This window comes from Bos javanicus, chromosome 12 (assembly GCF_032452875.1).
Source record: "Bos javanicus breed banteng chromosome 12, ARS-OSU_banteng_1.0, whole genome shotgun sequence".
Lineage (NCBI taxonomy): Eukaryota > Metazoa > Chordata > Mammalia > Artiodactyla > Bovidae > Bos > Bos javanicus.
Window position 1 is genome coordinate 21445845 of NC_083879.1, and position 21299 is coordinate 21467143.

At 48.9% G+C, this 21299-nt stretch overlaps 1 protein-coding gene across 6 annotated transcripts in view; it reads right to left on the reverse strand.

Annotated features, from left to right (window-relative positions):
- Positions 1–21299, reverse strand: part of ATP7B (ATPase copper transporting beta) — a 74543-nt gene that overhangs the window by 12290 nt on the left and 40954 nt on the right. For 5 of the 6 annotated variants that reach the window (XM_061434691.1, XM_061434689.1, XM_061434690.1 and 2 more), the window contains 11 exons: positions 19345–19602; positions 17224–17387; positions 15121–15282; positions 12563–12639; positions 11666–11837; positions 10360–10593; positions 9559–9650; positions 6251–6378; positions 5995–6149; positions 5641–5775; positions 1821–2015 (listed from right to left, as the gene is read on the reverse strand). In XM_061434691.1, coding sequence (XP_061290675.1) covers positions 1821–2015; positions 5641–5775; positions 5995–6149; positions 6251–6378; positions 9559–9650; positions 10360–10593; positions 11666–11837; positions 12563–12639; positions 15121–15282; positions 17224–17387; positions 19345–19602 — 1772 coding nt within the window. The remainder of the gene's footprint in view (positions 1–1820; positions 2016–5640; positions 5776–5994; positions 6150–6250; positions 6379–9558; positions 9651–10359; positions 10594–11665; positions 11838–12562; positions 12640–15120; positions 15283–17223; positions 17388–19344; positions 19603–21299) is intronic. The other variant, XM_061434688.1, reaches the window with a different exon arrangement.

Genomic DNA, 21299 nt, shown 5'->3' on the forward strand with positions numbered 1-21299 from the left:
ATTTCAGTGACCAAACACAAATGGGGCTCTCAGAGCCCTCACAAGCTCAAGGCAGAACTTCTTCTGACCCACCCCAAGCAGGTAACAACACTCCTTCACGCCCCATGTAACAGAATCCTCTATGCCCATCCCAAGGGTTAACCTCTCCTGCTGCAAAAACTTAGCTCCCTCTCTGCCCAGTTCTCAAAAAACTCCACAGGAGCTTTCACTCTGATTAACGGGAAGCGGTATGGTCCACCCCAGACAGTAACATTGTGCAGACCTCTCCTGGTGTCATGTCAGGAGGGCAACCCTGGGGGCCTGCCCTTTTCCTTGTCCACCCTGTCTGCCAGGCCAAGCACAGTTTTCTCTGGCCTGCGTCAGTGCAAAAGCCTCCAGCTCCATGTTCAAGAAAGGAAGGGCGTGTTCCCTGGCCATAATTACAAGTAACCACAGAGCCAGCCTGCGGGCCCGTCCCCCTCGGTCAGCAGCAGCCTTGCACTGGTCTCTACGGGTCTGGGCTTGGCCACACTCGGCTACTGTGCTTAGATGGCCCGAGTCCCCCAGTCCTTGGACCCGGGACAAGGTCGGCCCTTGCTGTGCTCAGACTGCATCCTGTAGGCTTGGTTGTCCCTCATTTAGCAAACAACAGACTCCCCTTCTTGTTTCTGACTTCAATACCATTAACGGGTCTTCCCTCAACCATTCTGGCCGGCTTTTATTCCAGCCCCCACTAGGCCACCAGGAGGATCTTCCCAGCCTGTGATCATGCAGGTGCTTGACCTCGCTTCACCCTGTTTTTTGGTTAAAACTGTGGATCCTGTTGCAGGACTAAATAAACCTGCAAGGCTCTTCAAGGCCCCTCTCTCCACCTCCTTCCTCCCTTCATCTCCTGTCAGTCTCTCACTCCATGACTGTCCTCATTTATTTATTCAGAAAATATCTGTGGGGTGATCTCCACGTGTCAGGCTCTGGGCAAGACACTGGGGACACAATGATGGGGAAACAGCCATGGTCTCCCATCCTATGGAGTCTGGGACCGGGCACCTCGACCTCCCGAGTCCCTTCCTTGTGCTGGTCCCATGGCCAGACACCCTTCCAGCGCCGTCAACGGCAGGTCCCAGACCTTCCCTGTCCACCTGTGTCAGCCCCCGTCCCATCCAACACTCACACGTCTACGCTCAGGCCTCTCACACTGTCCTCACGCAGCTCACACTCTACACGGCACCTGCAGTTCACCTGCCCCAGGTCTGTCTGTCTCGCTAGACTGTAAAGTCCCTCAGAGCTGGGGCTCAGCCCGGGACCCACACACAGTAAACACTCAATAGATAGCGAAGAAATAAAGGGAGGACGGAAGGCTGGGGTTGCTGGCTGAAGGGAGATTCCTTATAGATACTGCCGCCCGCTTCTCCACCCCAAGGTCCCGGGACCCTCCCCGGAGCCCGACCACCTGGCCGTGAGCCTGGCTCTGCATGTCTGAGCTGCAGGCCCCCTGGCAAGGCCCCCGGGCCCCCGCTGCACTTCCCTCACCTGTAAAATGGACACAACCAGCCCCCGCCTCCGTGCTGTCACAGAGATTATTTATACAGCATTCAGTGCTTTAAGTGTGAACTGCTGCGGTTCCTACGTCATCCCCAGTGAGTCGTGGCTTCTATTTTACTTAGTCAGCAGGGCTTAACGAGCCCTCTTTCAGGTTTTTCTCATTTTCAAACTCAAATTTGAATATGAAATTTAAACAAGTACTGTCTTCACTAGGACTAATTAAAAAAAAAAAAATGCGCAGTTGTACAGCTACAAAATCACCCCACCCGAGACCTCAAAGGGAGCACGGGGGAACCGACCTTGTGGGCCATCTCCAGGGGCTTGCCTCCCTTGATGAGGATGCCGTTCTGGGCGGCCACCCCGGTGCCCACCATGACGGCCGTGGGTGTGGCCAGGCCCAGCGAGCAGGGGCAGGCGATGCAGAGCACCGTGATGGACGTCTGGAACGCGAACCGCAGGACCACCTCTGCCTGGGAGATACCCTTGCTGGGGACCTGACGAGAGGGAAGAGATGGAGGCAGGGTGGGAGTCAGATGAGACATCACACAGAACTCTGATCACAAAAGAACGTCTCACTCTGTGATGACCTCTATGGGAACAGTATCTAAAAAAGAGTGGATATATGTATGTGTAACTGATTCACTTTGCTGTACAGTAGAACCTAGCACAACATTGTAAATCAACTATCTTCCAATAAAAATTCATTAAAAAAATAAAAAAGAGGGTGGGAAGATTTGGGAGAATGGCATTGAAACATGTAAAATATCATGTAAGAAACGAGTTGCCAGTCCAGGTTCGATGCACGATACTGGATGCTTGGGGCTAGTGCACTGGGACGACCCAGAGGGATGGTATGGGGAGGGAGGAGGGAGGAGGGTTCAGGATGGGGAACACATGTATACCTGTGGCAGATTCATTTTGATATTTGGCAAAACTAATACAATTATGTAAAGTTTAAAAATAAAATAAAATTAGAAAAAAAAAATAAAATAAAAAAATAAAAAAGAACATCCCAGTGCAGTCAGGGGCTCTGAGATGGCTGGATGGTGCTGGGCTCAGGACGCATGCTATTGCATGGTTCACGTTACTGCTCCACATCCCACCTTCCCAACCTGATCTTCAGGGAAAGGCATTATGAGAGGAGAGAATTACACAAAAATCCCCAACAGGGGAAGAACACAGACTCTGGAATTGGACCATGTAGGTCCATGTCACGGCCCTGACGGTGTGTCTAGGCTTCCTCAAAACGGAGATGATAATGCCCATCTCCCAGGTTTTTGTAAGGATTAAATGAAATAATACACAGCCCATGGGGCCACAAGAGTCGGAAACGACTTAGCGACTAAACCACCACCACATATAAATACATATAAATATAAATGTACATAAGGCCACACCTGTCATAGAAAGAGAAGCTTCTGAGAAATCATAACTATTATATTATCATTATTATTATAAAGCTTTAAAACATTATAAATTTCCAGGGAATTGACTCTAAGGTAATAGACACATGGGAACAGATACGAGGGTATTTCTCATAGTGTTTTTTCATAAAGGCAAAAAACTGGGAACAATCAATAGGGGATTGGTTAAATTGTACGTACGGCATGCATAATGGAATATTATGTGGATGTTAAAATGATGATGTACACATATACTTATTCACATGGAAAGATATCGGTAACATTGCTGACAAAAAAACAAGCACAAAATGGCATGTGTTAATTAGTGCAAAATTATCTGCCCATATCTCTACACAGCCCTTCAACAATCCTGCAAAGATGTTCACCAAAGTATAGGGGTTTGGAGCCATCTTTATTTTCTTCTATTTTTCACCACTGTTTCCTTTATAAATCCCAAACCGCCCCCCCCAAAAAAATACAGGTCTCCTTCCCAGTTACCTGGCGACACACATTGGTATGATTATCTGCAATCTAACATCTTGAGTGATCTCAGTTTATCTTTCAAAACAGCTAGTGGCTCTGGTGAACACCTGAGAGATGCTGGAGTCACTTAATTACAGTGAAACGTGTGTTTTCTAAATGGAGGATACAGACCACCATCTCTTCAGCTTCGATCTAGTCTTTGAAAGGCGGGATTCTAAAATAAGATACATTAGTAAGGGTCATTCAATTTCCACAGAAACAGTTTGATTTAGGTAGAAGGGCATGGTGTTTAACCCATTGTGTGATGCTTTAGAGGTAAAGATGGGTGCTTTTTTAAAGCCAGGGATTCTTGTCAAAATCACACCTCACATTCTGAGGGAGGTGGGGTGCACTTCTGGAAGGGAACGTGACCGCTGTCCCTACAAACGATGTTCACAGAGCAGAGTAACAACAATGTCTTAAAGGAACATATAGTACCTCCGGTGCCAGCATCCTCCCTGATATCGCAGACAAAAACAAAAGAAGCGAAAGTAAGACAGAAAGGCAGGGATCAGCAGGAAGCCACCCATTCCAACTTGTTCAGGACTGAGTTTCCCACAGCCATGTGCCAACGAGATGCTTTCCCACAAAAGCCAGAATTTCTGGCGGTCACGTACCATAATAACCACTGGTAAGAAGTTCTAGGAATATAGTCACAGGCTTCTCTTATAAGCACAGAAATCTTCTTAGATGTCAGAAAGTATCTAACTTGGACATCTTTCATTTTAAGCAAGGAAATGTGAGGGATGATATAACAGCTAAGTGAATGATGTGCACCCAAGAATATATGATATGCCTCTATAGATAAAAATGTTTTTTTTTTAATATTCATTCTGTATTTACAGTTTCTTATTTTATGGCTGTAAGGCAAAATATATATTAGACTGGGCTAAGTCTGAGATATTTTAAAAAATAAGGGAAAGTGTTGTTTCACTCACTGGGCAGTTATCAAATGCTACTCCCAGTGGGCCATCAGCTTTTTCTGTCTATCAAGATTTCTCAAACTCAGCACTACTGACATCTGGGGCCAAATAATTCTTCATTGTGGGGGCCTGTCCTGTGCACTGTTGGCTGTTCAGCTGCATTCCTGGCCTCTATTTATTAAATGCCAGTAGCCCCCCTACCTTAGTCATGACAACCAAAAACATCTTCAGGCACTGTCAACCAAAATCACCCCTAGTTGGGAATCACAAATGTAAATAGTCATTTCCAAAGCAGAAAAAGTTGTTGGGTTTTTTTTGGCAGCGCCATGCAGCATACGAGACCTCAGTTCCCTGACCAGGGGGCGAACCCATGCCCCCTGCAGTGGAAGCTCTGAGTCTTAACCACTGAACCGCCAGGGAAGTCCTTGAAGCAGAAACTTTTAGTAATTGTTTGAAATTTGATAAAATTGTATTTCCAAAGACAGTATTCTTCTTCCACTTTTTAAACTCAAAAACATATATTCCATTGTTTCATATATAAGGCCTAATAATTATCAAAAAGCTATTAGCATTACTCGGGAAGCTGCAAGGTTAGATTTATATGGACACAGCCAGCCAAAAAGATATTTTTCTGAAAAATGGTTAAAGAATGCTGCTGCTAAGTCACTTCAGTCGTGTCCGACTCTGTGCAGCCCCATGGACTGCAGCCTTCCAGGCTCCTCGATCCATGGGATTTTCCAGGCAAGATTAGTGGAGTGGGGTGCCATTGCCTTCTCCGATGGTTAAAGAATATTATCATGCTATTGAAACTGCACGAAAACTCAAGGAGACAGTAAAGGACAGGGAAGCCTGGCGTGCCGTAGTCCATGGGGTTGCAAAGAGTCAGACACAATTGAGTGACTGAACAACAAAAACAATAATTGAAATCGTGACTGATGTGACCTATCTTCTACGATGAGTGCTTCATAACCTCAAAAATGGCCAGCAGTGCAAAAATGCAAATGCTTTAAGCATTACAACCGAGAGCCAACGGTGTTTGAAATTATCAGAAGGTAAAAGGTGCCTTTAGTGAATAAAAAAAAACCTGCAGGAGTCGAGTGATTGATTGATTGTCCCACCCTGGCTGAGGTTGCGCTGCCAATAAGTGAAGCAAACAAATAAGTTGTAATGGAGAATTAAAGCCCAATGAATCTAAGACATGAAAAAACAGTATTAATGGCAATTGATTATTTAAAACACAACAACCACACTACCCACAGCATTCAACTTACAGGAAAGTATTTCTGAACAACACCAAAATCGGTAAAACCGATACCAATCCATACCACCAACGTCACAGTTGAAATGATGATGATAAATGGGACAAAATATCCACTAAACCGGTCAGCCAGTTGCTGAATGGGTGCCTAGGGAAATAAAACACCAAGATCGTGGGAAGTTACAATTTCTGAAGAAATATACCGGCCATGGGTGGACAAGGGCTGGGATTCCTAGCTCCCTCATTAACTATAGTTATTAGTCAATCTCTCTAACTCAATAAAATCTGTCTGATTCTACGGGACTCTTGGAATAATTTCTAAAAGCAGGGAGCTGAAGTTATACTGCTTTTAAAATTCCTTCAGTACCTTGGACATCTGGGCCTCTTCCACTAGCTTCACAATCTGGGCCAAGGTCGTATCATTGCCCACGTGGGTGGCAGTGACGAGCACAGAGCCATGGGCGTTCATGGACCCGGCAATTACCATGCTTCCGGGCTTCTTGGTGACAGGCATGGCCTCTCCTAGAGGTGGGGAGGAGACCAATGTTACATGAGGAGCCCGATCAGTGTCCCCAGGGCCCAGGCAGGGCACTGACACCCACCCAAAGGGACCAAGTCCGCACCTGTGATGAGGGACTCATCGGCCATGGTGTTGCCTTCTAGGACTTTCCCGTCCACGGGAAACTTGCCCCCGGGGACCACCTTGATGATGTCACCTCGTTGCACCAGCTCCATGGGCACCTGCTCCTCCCTGCAACAGAACCCGCTCAGGTTACACTCGGGGTCGCGCGGGAAGCCTGCCCCCCTGGCATGTCACCCAGGTTGGGTTCTTGACACTCCGCCAGCTTTACTCCAAGCAGTGGTCATCACTTTATCTACTGTGTCCAGACTGAGTCAATACTGTGCAGCTGCTGAGTGCCAGGCACTGTCCTAGAGCTGGGGAGACAGCTGTGAGAAGGACAGCCAAGTCCCAACCCTTATGAAGTCAATTCTGTGGAGCAAACAGACCAGCAAGATAGTTGCAAGACTTCAACAAGTGCTATGCTGACAGCGAGCTGACTGCAGGGCTGTTTTCTGTGGTGGAGGAGGAGGGAAGGGGACAGGCCTCATCTGAAGATGACATTCCAGCTGGATGACAAGAGGACCCAACTTACAAGGAAAGAAAAGTCAAGGGGGAGGGACTTCCCTGGTGGTCCAGTGGCTAAGACTCCACCCTCCCAATGCAGGGGGGCTGGGTTCGATCCCCGGTCAGGGAACTAGATCCCACATACTGCAACTAAGAGTTCACATGCTGCAACTTTAGATCCTGTGTGCAGCAACTAAGGCCTGGTAAAGAAAACAAAATTTAGGAGAAAAAGAACAGCTAACACAAAGCCCTACGGAGGGATGGAAGGGGCCTTGGAGAAACAGGAAGGCTGCAGGCAGCACTAGATGGGTTTAAGTGAAACAGACAGAACCCGGACCACGTTGGGTCTTGCAGAGCAAAGTGTGGGCTTTGGATGTAAGGTTTTTAGTGGGAAAGTGACACTGATTCACATTTTCAAGTCACGTCTCTGGCTGCTGCATGAGAACGGGCTGTAGGGGCAACAACAGAAGCTGAGAGAGGAGTCAGGCTGTGGCAGCCTCTCAAGTGAAAGATGCCTGGGCTGAAGGTGGGGGGGAGAGAGACCCAGGAGCTTTGGGGGCACAAGGTGTTAGAAGGACGTGCGGATGCGCTGGACGCCTAAGAAAAGCAAGCATGAGCTCTTAGTTTCAGGTTGAGCAGCTGGGTGGATGAGAAGGCGTTTAATGAGACGGAGATGCCTATGAGAAAGCAGCTGCAGAAGGAGGGGAACAGGAAAGGAGAGGAGATGAGGTCTCTGGTCTCACACGGTAAGCCAGAGATGCTTGCCTGACTTCCACACAGATGTGGCCAGTCCGAAGAGTTGAGTTCAGTCCAGTCGCTCATTCGTGTCTGACTCTTTGCGACCCCATGGACTGCAGCATGCCAGGCCTCCCTGTCCATCACCAACTCTGGGAGCTTACTCAAACTCATGTCCGCTGAGTCAGAGAATAGGGGTGAGGAACTGGATTTGAGCTGAGATTAGAGGTCAACCCGGAAGCTGTCAAAATACAGACAGAATCCAAAGTCTGAAATGGTAAGAGCTTCCCCAGGAGCATGGCTGGAAGACAGACCTCAGCCCTGGGACACCCCATCTTAAGAGGCTGAGCAGGCGGAAGCGCGCACAGGAGGGGGCACCCACCCCACGGCATTGAATATGCGGATGTTGTGGCTGTTGACGCAACTATGTATAAAATTCATCACTCCCTACACTTGGGATTGGTGTTCTTCAGTGAAGGTAAGCGACAGCTTAATAGAAAAAGAAAAAGACAAAGTTTTAAAGGGACAGAAAGAAGGGGAAATGCTGACGAGAGGCTGACATGAGCATTAAATGAGACCAACGGTGGGATTTGGTTCATGGACATGATTTGATGTCTCTGGCAAAAGCGATTTCAGAAACCGGTGGAGGAACAAGGAAGGCTGGAGGGGGCTTAGAGACTGCAAGACGAGGAAACCAGACAGGAGCTGGAGGCGGCCTGCACAAGAAGTGCTGCGCCTCCCTGAAGCCAGAAGCGAGGCCACAGGCTAAAGGGGACGGTGGTGGGACCAGAGCGGTTTCTGGGATGCCAAGAAGGTCAAGAAATAACCATTAAAATGAGGCTGACCGCAGATATACAGAAGCCTTATTCTGTAAAAATGCCCAAGTTATGAAATATGATTTAAGAGTCAGTTTGTGTGTGTGTGTGCTTAGCTGCTCAGTCATGTCTGACTCTTGGTAACCCCATGGACTGTAGCCCGCCAGGCTCCTCCATCCAAGGAATTCTGGAAGAATACTGGAGCTGCTTACCATTTCCTCCTCCAGGGGATCTTGCAGGCCCAGGGATCGAACCCGCATCTCCTGCACTGGCAAACAGATTCTTTACCACTGTGCCACCAGGGGAGCCTGAGAGTCAGTATATGTAACTGTAAAGAACATGGGCTCTGGAACTAACAGTGTAGGTTCTGTCCTAATTCCTCTACTTAACACCTGTGTGACCCTGGGCCAGTTGCTTAGCCTCCCTGAACCTCAGTGTCCACATCTGTACAATAAAAGTACTAGGAGTTCCTTCCTCATAAGGCCTTTTTTTTTTCCTCTTTTGGTTAAACACCAACATGTTAGTATAGCATCTGGCAAATAGTAAATGCTATTTAAGTCCCAGCCATAATGACAATAATCATTACTGTTTTTAATATCTGCCAACCTTATACATAGGGCTCCCCAGGTGGTGCTACTGATAAAGAACCTGTCTACCAATGCAGGAGATGTAAGAGACACAGGTTCGATCCCTGGTTTGATCCCTGGGTTGGAAAGATCCCCTGGAGGAGGGCATGGCAACCCACTCCAGTATTCTTGCCTGGAGAACCCCATGGACAGAGGGGCTTGGTGGGCTATAGTCCACAGGGTCACAAAGAGTCAGACACGACTGAAGTGACTTAGCAGTTAACCTTCTAAAGAAGAAAGACACTTCTCCCATTTTTATTCTTGGGCTAGTTGAACTCCTACCTCAGTATCAAGTCGAACTCATATCTCTCAGCCTGTCTAAATCCTCCAAATCTTGCGAGGCAGACCCAGCTCACGCACCACGCTTTGGGAAGCTCTGTTTGACCACCACTAGCCTTCTCCTAAGTTCCAGACAGACTGCCTGTACCTCTCACTTGGCGTCTAGCACACATACACCCCCTTGAACCCTCGCTTATCTTAGTATGTAAACACTCTGCCTGCTGAAGTGGAGTTACAGGAGGGATCTTTCTGTCGTGGCTGTGCCGGCCCTCACAAGGTCCTGTACACCATGGGTGTGCAGCACACACGCTGATATAAATTGATCAGGGACTTCTGACAGTGATGATTACCTGATGATCACGTTGTCTTCACCAAGGGTCACGACGGTGGCTTCCGTGGCTTGCAGAGACATGAGTTTGGCAAGCGCTTCTGAGGTTTTGCTCTAAGAAACAACCAGAATGTGAAGTATGAGCGAGAGTAAGCCGACCTGTGCAAACCCAGGCCATCACTCACAAGGCTGGTGTTAGAGAAGACCCTGCAAGGAAAGGCGCTCCCTTGACACAGCCCCTCCGCACATCTGCAGGCTTTCAGGGTGGGTGTCACCCACTGCCCAGGGACAGAGAGCTGTGCTGCCACCACCCTGAGCGTACAGGGCCACCAAGTCCTGCGAATTACATTTCAGGTGGAAGAAACAATACCCATCTGCCCACCGACCATTTACTTTTAGGTTCACTCTGATTTTTTTAGGGCCCGAGTTCCATTCTTTTATAGGACACACTGACATCTGGAACAATGGTGGTAAGAACGGCATGACCCTGAGGTGGGAATGTGGATATCTAATCCAGGAAGCCACACGCTCGGTTATTTACCAAGAAACGATGCGACCTCTGACCCGAAAGCCCGGGTTCTTTCCACTGCACGCGGCGCCTGAACAAAGGCTTTTAATAATTAACCAGATTAGCTGGGATTTTAGAAGTAGCGACTGGTTTGGAGATTAGCGGCTGGGGTACCTAATTATATGTAGGTTTCATGTTTCTTCGAGTCGTGGCCTTGACGGCGTATCACGAGTAATTCTAACCACGGTGTTCAGATGAACTGAGGTTTGTGCTGCTGAGGAAAGAGCTCTGCCTTTAATCTGAGGCTGCAGTTACCTTCACCACGTGTTCCAGCCACCGCCCCAGGGCAATGAAGACGAAGAGCATGGGGGGCGTGTCAAAGAAGGTCACGGGGCTCCTCTCGGCCTTCTCGGCCACGGCCACCACCAGGATGACGAGGGAGTAGACATAGGCGACGCTCGTGGCCAGCACGATGAGCACGTCCATGTTGGCCATCCCGTGTCTCAGAGATTTGTAGGCCTGGACATAGAAGTACCAGCCGCCGAGGAACTGGAAGGTGGTGGGGGAGAGCGACAGTCATGCGGGGCCCCTCGGGACTGCAAATACTCTGAGCTCACCCACGATGCCGACATCCCTTTGCCCTCTGTAACTGACATGTATGAAATGTACTTCCTCACTCAGAGGACTTCTGGCCACAGGAGTGGATGCTCATGGGAGACCTTTAAGACCCAGAGGACTCGACCACGTAAATGTCCATGGATGGTGGAGATGGTGAAAGAGATCACAGTGCGTGCATACTGGGCACAGTGCTATGCGGTCCCTTCTGAAGAGACTGCTGATGGGAGAGACGTACACAGTGCGTGGCTGAGTGACAAAGCCAGTTATAGATCAGTGGGTCTAGTATAAGTCTATTTCAGCTGGAAAAAAAGGCCTATGTCTGTAGTAGTGAATACATACACACACGGACATATATGCATGTAAATATGTATTTTTCCTATACAGACGAGGATCTGGGGAAAAAAACAAATCCAGCCTACAAATACTTGCCTCCAGACAGTCCTAATTCATACGAATTAATTCTAATATTCTAGTACTAAGCCTAATATTAAGTCAGGAGTTTTATTTTATATTCCAAACGGAAGGCACGTCTCCACCAGAAACACAGCTAGTTCCTGGATGTGGTCCCCAAGGTAGACAAAACACAAGGGCTGTGCCTTTTAAATTATGATTCCCCGGGACTGCATCTCGGTCATTCAAGATAAGATATAGAAGAGCAGCAAGAGCTCCAGGGCGGTCCAGCTGCCGCTTCTGACGGCGAATTCAGTGGGAAAAAAGCAAACACGCTACCCTGGATCACCAAGCCTTGCCTCGAAAGGGCTGCTGTCCCGGGGGAGTTTGGTCACCTGTGAACTGCCCATGAAGCCAGGTCCTTTCTCATTCCCCATGTCAGGCCCTTAGTGTCAGCCATAAGATAGAAACAGTCAGCAACAGGCTGGGTGGTGGGGAAACAGGCAATGAAGAGGCACTTGGCTCAACCGACAGCATGCTAAGCGGACAGCACCTGCTGGCCACACGCAGGCATGCCGGGCGGGTGTGCCTCCCGCCAGCCCCTGATACGCACCTGGACAAAGGTGCACAAGATAAAGAAGATGAGATTCAGGATGGACAGTCCTGGGATGACGTTGTGGTCCAGGACCGTCGACTGGGGCTCATGGCTGGGTATCAACATATAGATCATTAAACCCATGACGGGGATGCCAAACACCAGGCTGCACAGGAAAGAGTTCTTCCACCTGGAAAGCAACGCAGCAACACGGACACGTCAGGCTCCGCCTGCCCCCTGGCTTCCAGGCTGGTCCCCTCCCGAGGACTCGGGTTGAGACTTGCCTCTGCCCCATGTCTGGGACAGGCCACCAAGGGCTACAATGAGAGCAGTGCTCGCTCCCTACATTGGCCATCTGAGGGGACATCAAAGGTCTAAACCTCCCTGCACGGATGCTCCAGGGATGTTTAGACGTAGCCGTGGCCTGCTCGTGGCAGAAGTGGTACCTCCAATCTACAGGCGAGGCAACCAAGGCCCAGAAAAAGCTGAGCGTTCAGCCCCAAAGAGGCTGACCATCCTCAGACTATGGCCGCTACTGTTCTTTCTTCAAAACTCACATGTTAAGTGCTATCCAATCTGTTAGCCATCAGCCATAGGTAGCTATTTAAATTAAAATTAAAGTGAAGTGGAATTAAAAATGTATTTGCTGAGTCACAGTGGCTGCATTTCATACTGGGCAATGCAGACATACAGTGTTTCTGTCATAGCAGAAGGTACTGCAGGACAGTATTGTTGTAAAGGGTTAGCATTATGAGGTAAAGGCGATTAATTCAGCAGAAGGTGCTGTAGGAGGTGGCGGCAGGATCGGGGGGCAGCTTGAGGGGGCCACAGGGACCCCGATTAGCACAGAATCAGGCAGGGGAGGTACGGGGAGAACTGGCCCCATAGGCAGAGCTACAGTGCTGGTCTACCTACTGCTTTATTTCCACCTTGTGGTCCAAGTGATGAGCATTGGGGATCCTCTGGGCCAGGGAGGCACGAAAGCCAATTTCCTTGTTATCAAAAGGAGGAAACAAGAAAGAAGGCTCTTGGTTAAAACAGGCATCAGGAGAAAGCACTTTACATCTTTGGAAATGAGGTTAACCTACAACTGCCTCTGAGGACTCATGACTTCTGTCCCCACATCGCCCTACAGATGCTGCCCACAGGGATGCCTGCTCCTTCTGTCGGCAAAGGCAGCGGACGCTGGGAGGTGACTGAGCCTGCCCAGAGCTGACGGATGCCGAGTTACAAGCTTGGGATTCGTGAGTGAAAGACTCCCCAGTATCAGTTGGGGAGTTGGTCCGTGGCCACTGCTCTCTGCAGGATGAAACTGAAGGTCAGAGGTCAAACCCCCGACCAAAGCCACAGCATCATCGGAAGTGCTGGATCCAGTCACAGGTCCCCCACCCCTCAGCACAGGCTCTCCCGCTGAGCAGACTGACGCCAACAGCATCTGTGGTTTTCTCAGGGATTATCTCTCCCAGTTCTTTGGCTGCCTCACTTCTCTCCTCCACCCTTCTCTGCCTTATTTGATCTGATCACTAGATTTCTGATTCCCTTTAAGAAATTACACAGAAAAAGCTGTCAGGAAATGTCCTGTCAGTCAGCGCAATAGAAAGAGGGGCCCCGGGGACTGTGATGTTGAGACTGTACGCAAAAATGTGTTACAGTAGGAGAAACAGCACATAAGGCCATCTAAAGACAAATCCTTCGCAACTAATGCCGGCCTAGTTACATCAGGAAATGATGCCCCAGAGATGCAGGAATGGGGGCCAGACACTGGCACTATTCCCCGAGTAAGAACAAGGAGGGAGCTACAGTGAGCTGGGTAGAGGCCAGTAGGGTGTTCTAAACAGGAAGTGGGGGAGACCTTCCCTGGTGGTCCAGTGGCTAAAACTCCAAGCTCCCAAAGCAGAGGGCCTGGGTTCAATCCCTGCTCAGGGAACTAGATCCCACATGCTACAACTAAGATTACACATGCTGCAGCTAAAAAAGGATCCCACATGCCACCACTAACACTCAGCGCTGCCAAATAAATTATCTTTTAAAATAAATAAAAAGAAACAGGAAGGGTACTGGAGATATGCTCCAAGCTCCACCTGGACACTGCCCATCATTACTGCATCCGTCAACTTCTCTCCCTCACCAGTGCCTTATCATCACTGTTCCGTAAGACCTGCGGCATGGCAGAAACTGGATGCCCACTGAGCTTGGAGCTGGGAGACCTGGGTTTGAGTACCAGGTCTTGCAACCTTTAGCTGGGTGCGGGGGATCTAAGTCCCTGAACCTCTCTGGGGGGGTCACTCTTCCTCATCTGATAAAGAAGCTGAGTTATCTACCTCTAAGATTAAGGCACCATATCAATAGCAGTAACAGTATTTGCATATCAAAGAGCTCTGCTAGGCCAGACAACAGACAATACCTCTCTTTCACACACACACACACACACACACAAAGGAAAATTTACCACAACTCAAAGCCTGCTCTGAAATGTTTCATTTCATAAGCCACAGTCCCTGCTAAACTTCACCGTTAGTCGTTATGAGTTCATCTGGTTCAGTTTTGACTGTCTCGGCCCAGCCAGATCACCACTGACACTCTGATACAACACAGCCTAGGAGAGGATATGGAATGTCTATGGCAACGTGAGGAAGGAATGGAGTGGAGGTATATGAAACTGCGTTGACCAATTTTCCAAAGGAGAAATGACTGCAAAGAAGGCCCAAATGCAGGGAAACTCTTCCCAACACCAACAGTCCTTTCATCTGCAGATACTTGGCACAGATGTAAATAATATTAAAAATTACTACTAGTCCCTTTTTTTTTTTTTTTGGCTGTGTTGCATGGCTCGTGGGATCTTAGTTCCTAGCCAGGGATCGAGCCCAGCCAGGCGCTCCTCAGTGAGAGCGCAGCGTCCTACCCCTGGACTATCAGGGGATTCTCACCATTAGTCGACTTAACACCATGTACCAGGAATCCTGGTGATGCTGCTGTTTCTCGGGGACTACTTGAAATCAAAACAATAATGTCTTTTTCTTTTTCCTGTTGTTTAGTTGTTAAGTCGTGTCTGACTCTTGAGATCCCATGGACTGTTGCCTGTCAGGCTCCTCTGTCCATGGGATTTCCCAGGCAAGAATACTGGAGTGGGTTGCCTTTTCCTTCTCCAGGGGAGCTTCCCCACCCAGGGATCAAACACACACCTCTTGCAACCCTGCATTAGCAGGTGGATTCTTGGCCAATGAGCCACCTGGGAAGCCCCCTTCACTGATTTTCAATCTCAGATTATCTGAGACTTACTAAACCCTTATAGTTTATTTTAAAATAAGTCACCTTATTTCCACGGGAAAATCTGAAGGATTTTATCAATATATTATACTAGCTGATTTTCTCTCTTTTTTTTAATTAGCTACATTTTGCTCATTTTCCTATGATGATTATAAATCACTGTTTTTAAAAACATGGGTGCAAAATTTTTTGGATGAATGACTCACCTCGATGAGTTTGACAATATCCCGCGGACCAATAATTTCAGGATCAAACTTCACGTGGGCTTTGCTGGTGGCGAGAGCCACAGAGGCGTAGGTGATGCCTTCTGTCCTCCTGAGTTTGGATTCTATGTTGTGAACACAGGAGGCGCAGGTCATCCCCGTGATCTGCAGCAAAGGATGACAAAGATCCCACTGACCTAGGGTCCAGAGGACTCCATCAATGGCATACAGGGAGCTGGTTAACAGGCAGCCACAAGAACTCTGTCCTCCTTCCCAACGTGCAAGCCCCCGAACCTCCAGTGCAAGATTTTAACCCCAGACATTCCCCAGAGGCTTCAGGATATATAACCAGTGCTCCTCCCCACCTCAGGTACAGGAGACCAATCACTAAGCAGATGGCAAGGACTAAGGCCTGGCTCCCAGCTCTGGTAACAATAGACTTTCACAGCCCTGTCCTGGTTATCCATTTCCGCCACCCCAGGCTGCGTGCACCAGTGTGAGAAAGGAATTCCAAGTGAGTCAGCCATCCGTCATCTGCATCAAGTGAGCCAGACGACTAACTCTTCTGAGTATCACTTCCCTGGTGGCTCAGATGGTAAAAGTGTCTGCCTACAATGCAGGAAACCCGGGTTCCATCCCTGGGTCAGGAAGATCCCCTGGAGAAGGAAATGGCAACCCACTTCAGCACTCTTGCCTGGAAAATCCCATGGACAGAGGAGCCTGGTAGGCTACAGTCCGTGGGGTCGCAAAGAGTTGGACAGGACTGAGTGATTTCACTTCTTCACTTCTGAGCATCAGTGGTCAGCACTTCCCAGAAAACAAATTAAATACAGACATAAAATACCTGAGCATGTGATGACAATACAAGTATCGATACCGCTTAGTGTCTTAAAAAATAACACTGCAATTTAAAAAAACAAAACATTGTTCAAAAAAATGTTTTCATCTTCCCCACTGTCTTTTTTTTTTTTTTGGCCACACCACACAGCACGTGGGATCTTAGTTCCCCGCTCAGGGATGGAACCCACACCGGCTGCATTGGACGCTTGGAGTCTTAACCATTGGACCACCAGGGAAGTCCCCTCAAATGACAGTCTTGTTCTAGACTTCCCATGCCGTAGTCTGTGCAGAGACGAGCACCTCTGGACCTGGAGGTTTTCAGAGGGGCCCTGCTCCTATTGCCAGCCCTGATTCCGGCTGTAACCCATCGAGTGCTACCGTGGGCCCCTCCGCACACACCGAGGCCCGGCCAGAGCGGAGGGCTTGCTCTACAATGAACACCACTTATCAGGACCTCAAAGTGCCACTCATGTCCTCAGCACTTACTCTTCAAACATTTACTCACCACTAACAGCAGGGACTAAACACAGCAAAGAAGAAAGATGCAGTCACTTTGGTAAACAGCGTTACTCAATGCTTGTGGATTCCTTCTAAGTCTCCCTTTATTTGTACAAAAGAAGCTTTGCACAGAAGTGCTTGTGAGCACACTACATGTGAAATAGGAGACCCATCTGTTGTCTTCCATGATTTGTTGACAAGTACAGCTGGCAACAGAGGGCAGACGGGAAAGCATGCCCCCACCTCGTCCCGCCCCCTCCAGCAGCGCTGGGAGCAGCGACCACCACGGACAGCGTTCACCCCGGACCAAGTGCCCGGCCACACTCTAGTCACCAGACACCTTCCAGATATGTTCTGTGCCTCCGACCAAGCCCTCTTCCCCTGCGATGGCTGCTGGCTTCCTCGCTGACTCACATCCCATGGCCTGGACACCCCTCTGGCCTTTCAGCTTCCCTCCCGGCCTCACGGAACGTGTTCAGATTTGACTCCCTTGAACCACCAAGCTCAGGATAGTTGCTGGCTCTAATTCCTCTTCCTCTCCCACCACTGCCTCCTCCTCCTAAAACCCTGGATGCATCCCTATTACTCTGACACAGAGGGCATTCCTTCACAAAACAAACAGATCCTAGTTACTGGCTTCAAAGGAGAACCCAGCGACGACAGGATATAAGCAAGACGGGCGAGCGTCCTGCTCACAGCCCCGGCTGTGGAGGCCGTCTTGGGCCTGCACCGCCCAGCCCCCTGCTCCAGCCCAGCCGCCGTGCTTACCATCAGCTCGAGGTCACCATCCGAGCCCGTGTAGTCTTCCATCACTGCTGCCTCAAAGCCCAGGTCCTGGATGAGCTTTGCTATCTCCAGGGGCTGGATGGCTTCCGGGTTGTACTTCACCTCTGCCTTTCCCGCCATCAGGGCAACCAGCACGGACAGGATCCCTGCAACCAGCGGGGCACAGCTGGAACCCTCCAGGCCAGGGCTCTGGGAGATGATGAGCTCAACACAAGCTAGCAGAGGAAGACCTCTGCCCCCAGAAGTTTCTAGAACAGTGGTGCTCACACTTGGCTGGGCGTGAGGATCACCTGGGGAGGAGCGCTAACAGTCACCATACCTGGCCCTTTGTATTAGGCACTCAGTCATGTCTGACTCTTTGCGACCCCATGGCCCGTAGCCTGCCAGGCTCCTCTGTCCATGGGATTCTCCAGGCAAGAATACTAGAGTGTGTTGCCAGACCCTACTCCAGGGAATCTTTCCCACCCAGGGATCAAACCATAGTCTCATTATGTCTCCTGCATTGCAGGCAAGTTAAAGCTCTCCCGGGGGTTCTAATGGACAGCCAAGCGTGAGAGCCACCATTCTAGAGCCACGCTCCTCACACATTAGTGGACATACAAATCACCCAAGGACCTGGTGAAAGCACAGACTCTGGCTCAGTGGGTCTGGGGTTCGCTCTGGGGGTCACCCCACTCCCAGACTGAGCCATGCTGCCACCCCGGCAGGGGCAGCTTGAGTCAGGCCCTAGGAGACACTGGTGAGGACGTAAGCAGGGGACGGCGTCTGCAGCTGGCAACTACTGTTACACCAAGGAGGTACTTTTCCCCTCCACTTTCACACACAGGAGAAAAAAATAATTTTCAAAAGTGGTTTTCCTTACTCTTTTTCCGTTTTCAATTGCTTTCAGGAATGTAAAAGAAATCCCATGGACTATCTTGCTACTGCTATTGCTCATTAATAGTTTAAGGGAGGGAGGTCCTGCCTTCCACTGAGTGAAAAAAATAAATAAAAAATAAAATACTATGTAATTTCATTTAAAAAAAAATTGTTTAAGGGGGGAAAAGAAAGCTCATTCACGTAAATGAAAGGAATGATGTGCTTTAAAAAACAATGTCATAAGGGATAAAATGAGGGATTCAGGTGAGGAAGAGAAACATGGGCCTGTGAACCACAGGGTAACTTCCAAGTGACCCACCCAAGGGTGACAGGGGAGCTCCAGGAACACCTCAGTTTGAGAACCATCCTCTAGAGCCCCAGGGAGCTGTAGGCTTGGTGAGCAGGAGTTCACAAGGAGCCGCAGGAAGACAGAAAGTGACCCCGGAGGCCAGCAGAGTCATGGTTCAGACATTCTCCAAACACAAAATTGGGACGGGATTTTTGTTCCACTTTCAGGCTTAAGAAACCAGATGGCCGATGTTGTTTAGAGGACAAAACTTCGGTGTTTTTACAACTGTTTATGATTTACAGGGACAACAGGGCAGAATATTTGAAACTGGAACTTCTCCACAAAATACAGGCTATTGATGATGTATTTGACAGTAAGAGGCTTTGGAAGGGAAAACCACAGACTGCTACCAAGACAAGCTAGGTGGGGAGGCCACTCATGACTGTACCTTGACCTCTAAACCGGGTTCCCCATGGCTAACTCACTCAGAGATCCATTTTATCTCAAACTAAATACTCCTTAAAGGGCAGAATGCCAACTGCTCCAGATGTTTCCAGAGAAACATCTATCCTCTAACATACAATGAACACGCCACCAGATTATCAGCGCGTACTAAGTCATGTCCGACTCTTTGTGACCCCATGGACTGTAGCCCGCCAGGCTCCTCTGTCTGTGGGATTCTCCAGGCAAGAATCCTGGAGTGGGTAGCCATTCCCTTTCTCCAGGGGAATCTTCCCAACCCAGGGATCAAACCCGCATATCCTGCATTGGCAAGTGGGTTCTTTACCACTGAGCCACCAGGGAAGCCCCACCAGATTATCAGGGCTCCTGATAAACGTGGTCAGTAGAGATGCCAAAGGGCGCACACACCACCCCACATTGCTAACCATGACGCCCGACAGTCTACTCGACCGCCTTGCAGCAGCATTCCAGGCTCTGCAGTGTGGACCTCTTACCAGGTTCTTTCTGCAGGTTCCTCTCTATGTTGGACACACAGGATGCACAGGTCATGCCTGAGATCTGTAGGAAGCACTTCTTTGGGGCCACCGTGGTGGAGGCCGGCAGGGCCTTGGGCGACTGGCGGGGGATGTGGTTAGTATGGAGCTCCCCTGGCTGGGGAGTCCCTCCCTGCACAGGCACAGGTGTGCCAGCCGCCGCGTGCCCCACGGCACTCCCAGAGCTGTGGTTGCCAATGTGGTTGCTGGAACAGTTTTCTAGGACAGAAGGTCAGAAAGCATTCAAATTAGAAATCATTCAAACTAGAAGAATGAATTAATTTTTTTCTGGAACAGGAGGGTCAAGCCTAACAATATTCAGGTCAAAGTTCATGGAGAAGATATGGGTAGGGTGGGGAACCAGAGATTTCATCACTGAATCTCTCTCTCCACAGTCAGATGGAGACACGATTCCACATGTAGGAAAACACACCAATACTGCAAGGATGGAATGTTCTGGGTAGACGAATGCTCTAATGGATGATGACAACGACAGCAGTGATAAGAACTCACCAGGCACCCTCCCCCCCGCCGCCGTTAAGCACACATATGGCCTCCTTTAACTGTCAACGTAGCCTTGTGGCAAATACTGCTACTGATTCTATTTTACAGATGAAGAAATGAATTATAAGAAATTAAATACTTTGTCCCAAACCCCTCAGAAATCAGGGAATCGAGCTTACACATCTGGACTGTCTTTTAACCACTATAGCATCCTGGTAAACAGAGGCCCACTCCCTCCCCTCTGAGAATCAAACTGCCCCAAACACCTTAATTGAGTTGCTGGCCCTTTCCTCATTTGTCTAAGTCCTCTATACATTCTGGGCAGGAGCCCTTTGTCAGCTGTACCCACTGTGAACATGGCCTGACAGTCTGTGGCTTGCTTTGTCACCCTCATCTAATGCTATCTCTTTTGATAAGAGAAGCCCTTGATGTGAATGAAGTCCAATGTACAGTCAACTAAACCAACGTCAGTGGTGATGCACTCTTTCCTCTGTTAATGGACATGTCTACCTCAACAATGAAAATATTCACGATGTTTTCTTCTAGCTCTGGCTTCTTCACTGAGCTCTGTTATCTTACATGAAGGTCTACATTCAGGTCACTGATATGCCTCACATTAACTTCTGTGTAGGTCTGAGGTGATGGTCAAGGGTAGTTTCTTTCTGCTTGGATTTCCAGTCATCCGGCTCCAATACTGAAAAGGCCATCCTTTCTCCGCCGAGTTCCACGGATCAGGGAGCAGACATTTGCCCACCACACATGTATAGATGGATGTAACTAAGCATCAACCAGATCAAGATACAGAACGATTTCATCGTTCTGAAAAGTTACACTTTTGCGATGACACGAAATACTCTTGAAGAGTGTGTAGAAACGAATGCCATCATTTGACGATGAACTCTCATTATTTCAAAGTCCAGAGCTGCTATGATAGAAGCTCATTTTCTGGAAAGTCACACTTTCGTGATGACACAAAATACTCTTGAAGAGTACGTAGAAGAGAATGCCATCATTTGACGATTAACTCTCATTACTTCAAAGTCCACAGCCACTACAATAGAAGCTCATTTTCTGGAAAGTGCTAAAACTACTTCCACTCACTTGGAGTGCAGGTGATGGACACTTTCAGCCCCTTCAGTGAAGACCCTCCAGTGCTCCAGCCTTAGAGCCCTCCAACCTTCTGGATGCAGACTATCACCTCACCTAGCACAGTTCTGCTCTCCTGGACCTTGTCCTTCAAAATGACTCCACCTCTGGATCTCAGGCTCTTAACATTCAACCTCCTACTCCTAATCCACCAATCCCTCCTGCTGCTCTCCATCATCACTGTCTGGATTCACTCGCCTTTCTATTCAAATACTGTGGTCAACAGTTTCACTAACATTCGTGCTATTCTCCAACACAGAGGTCTA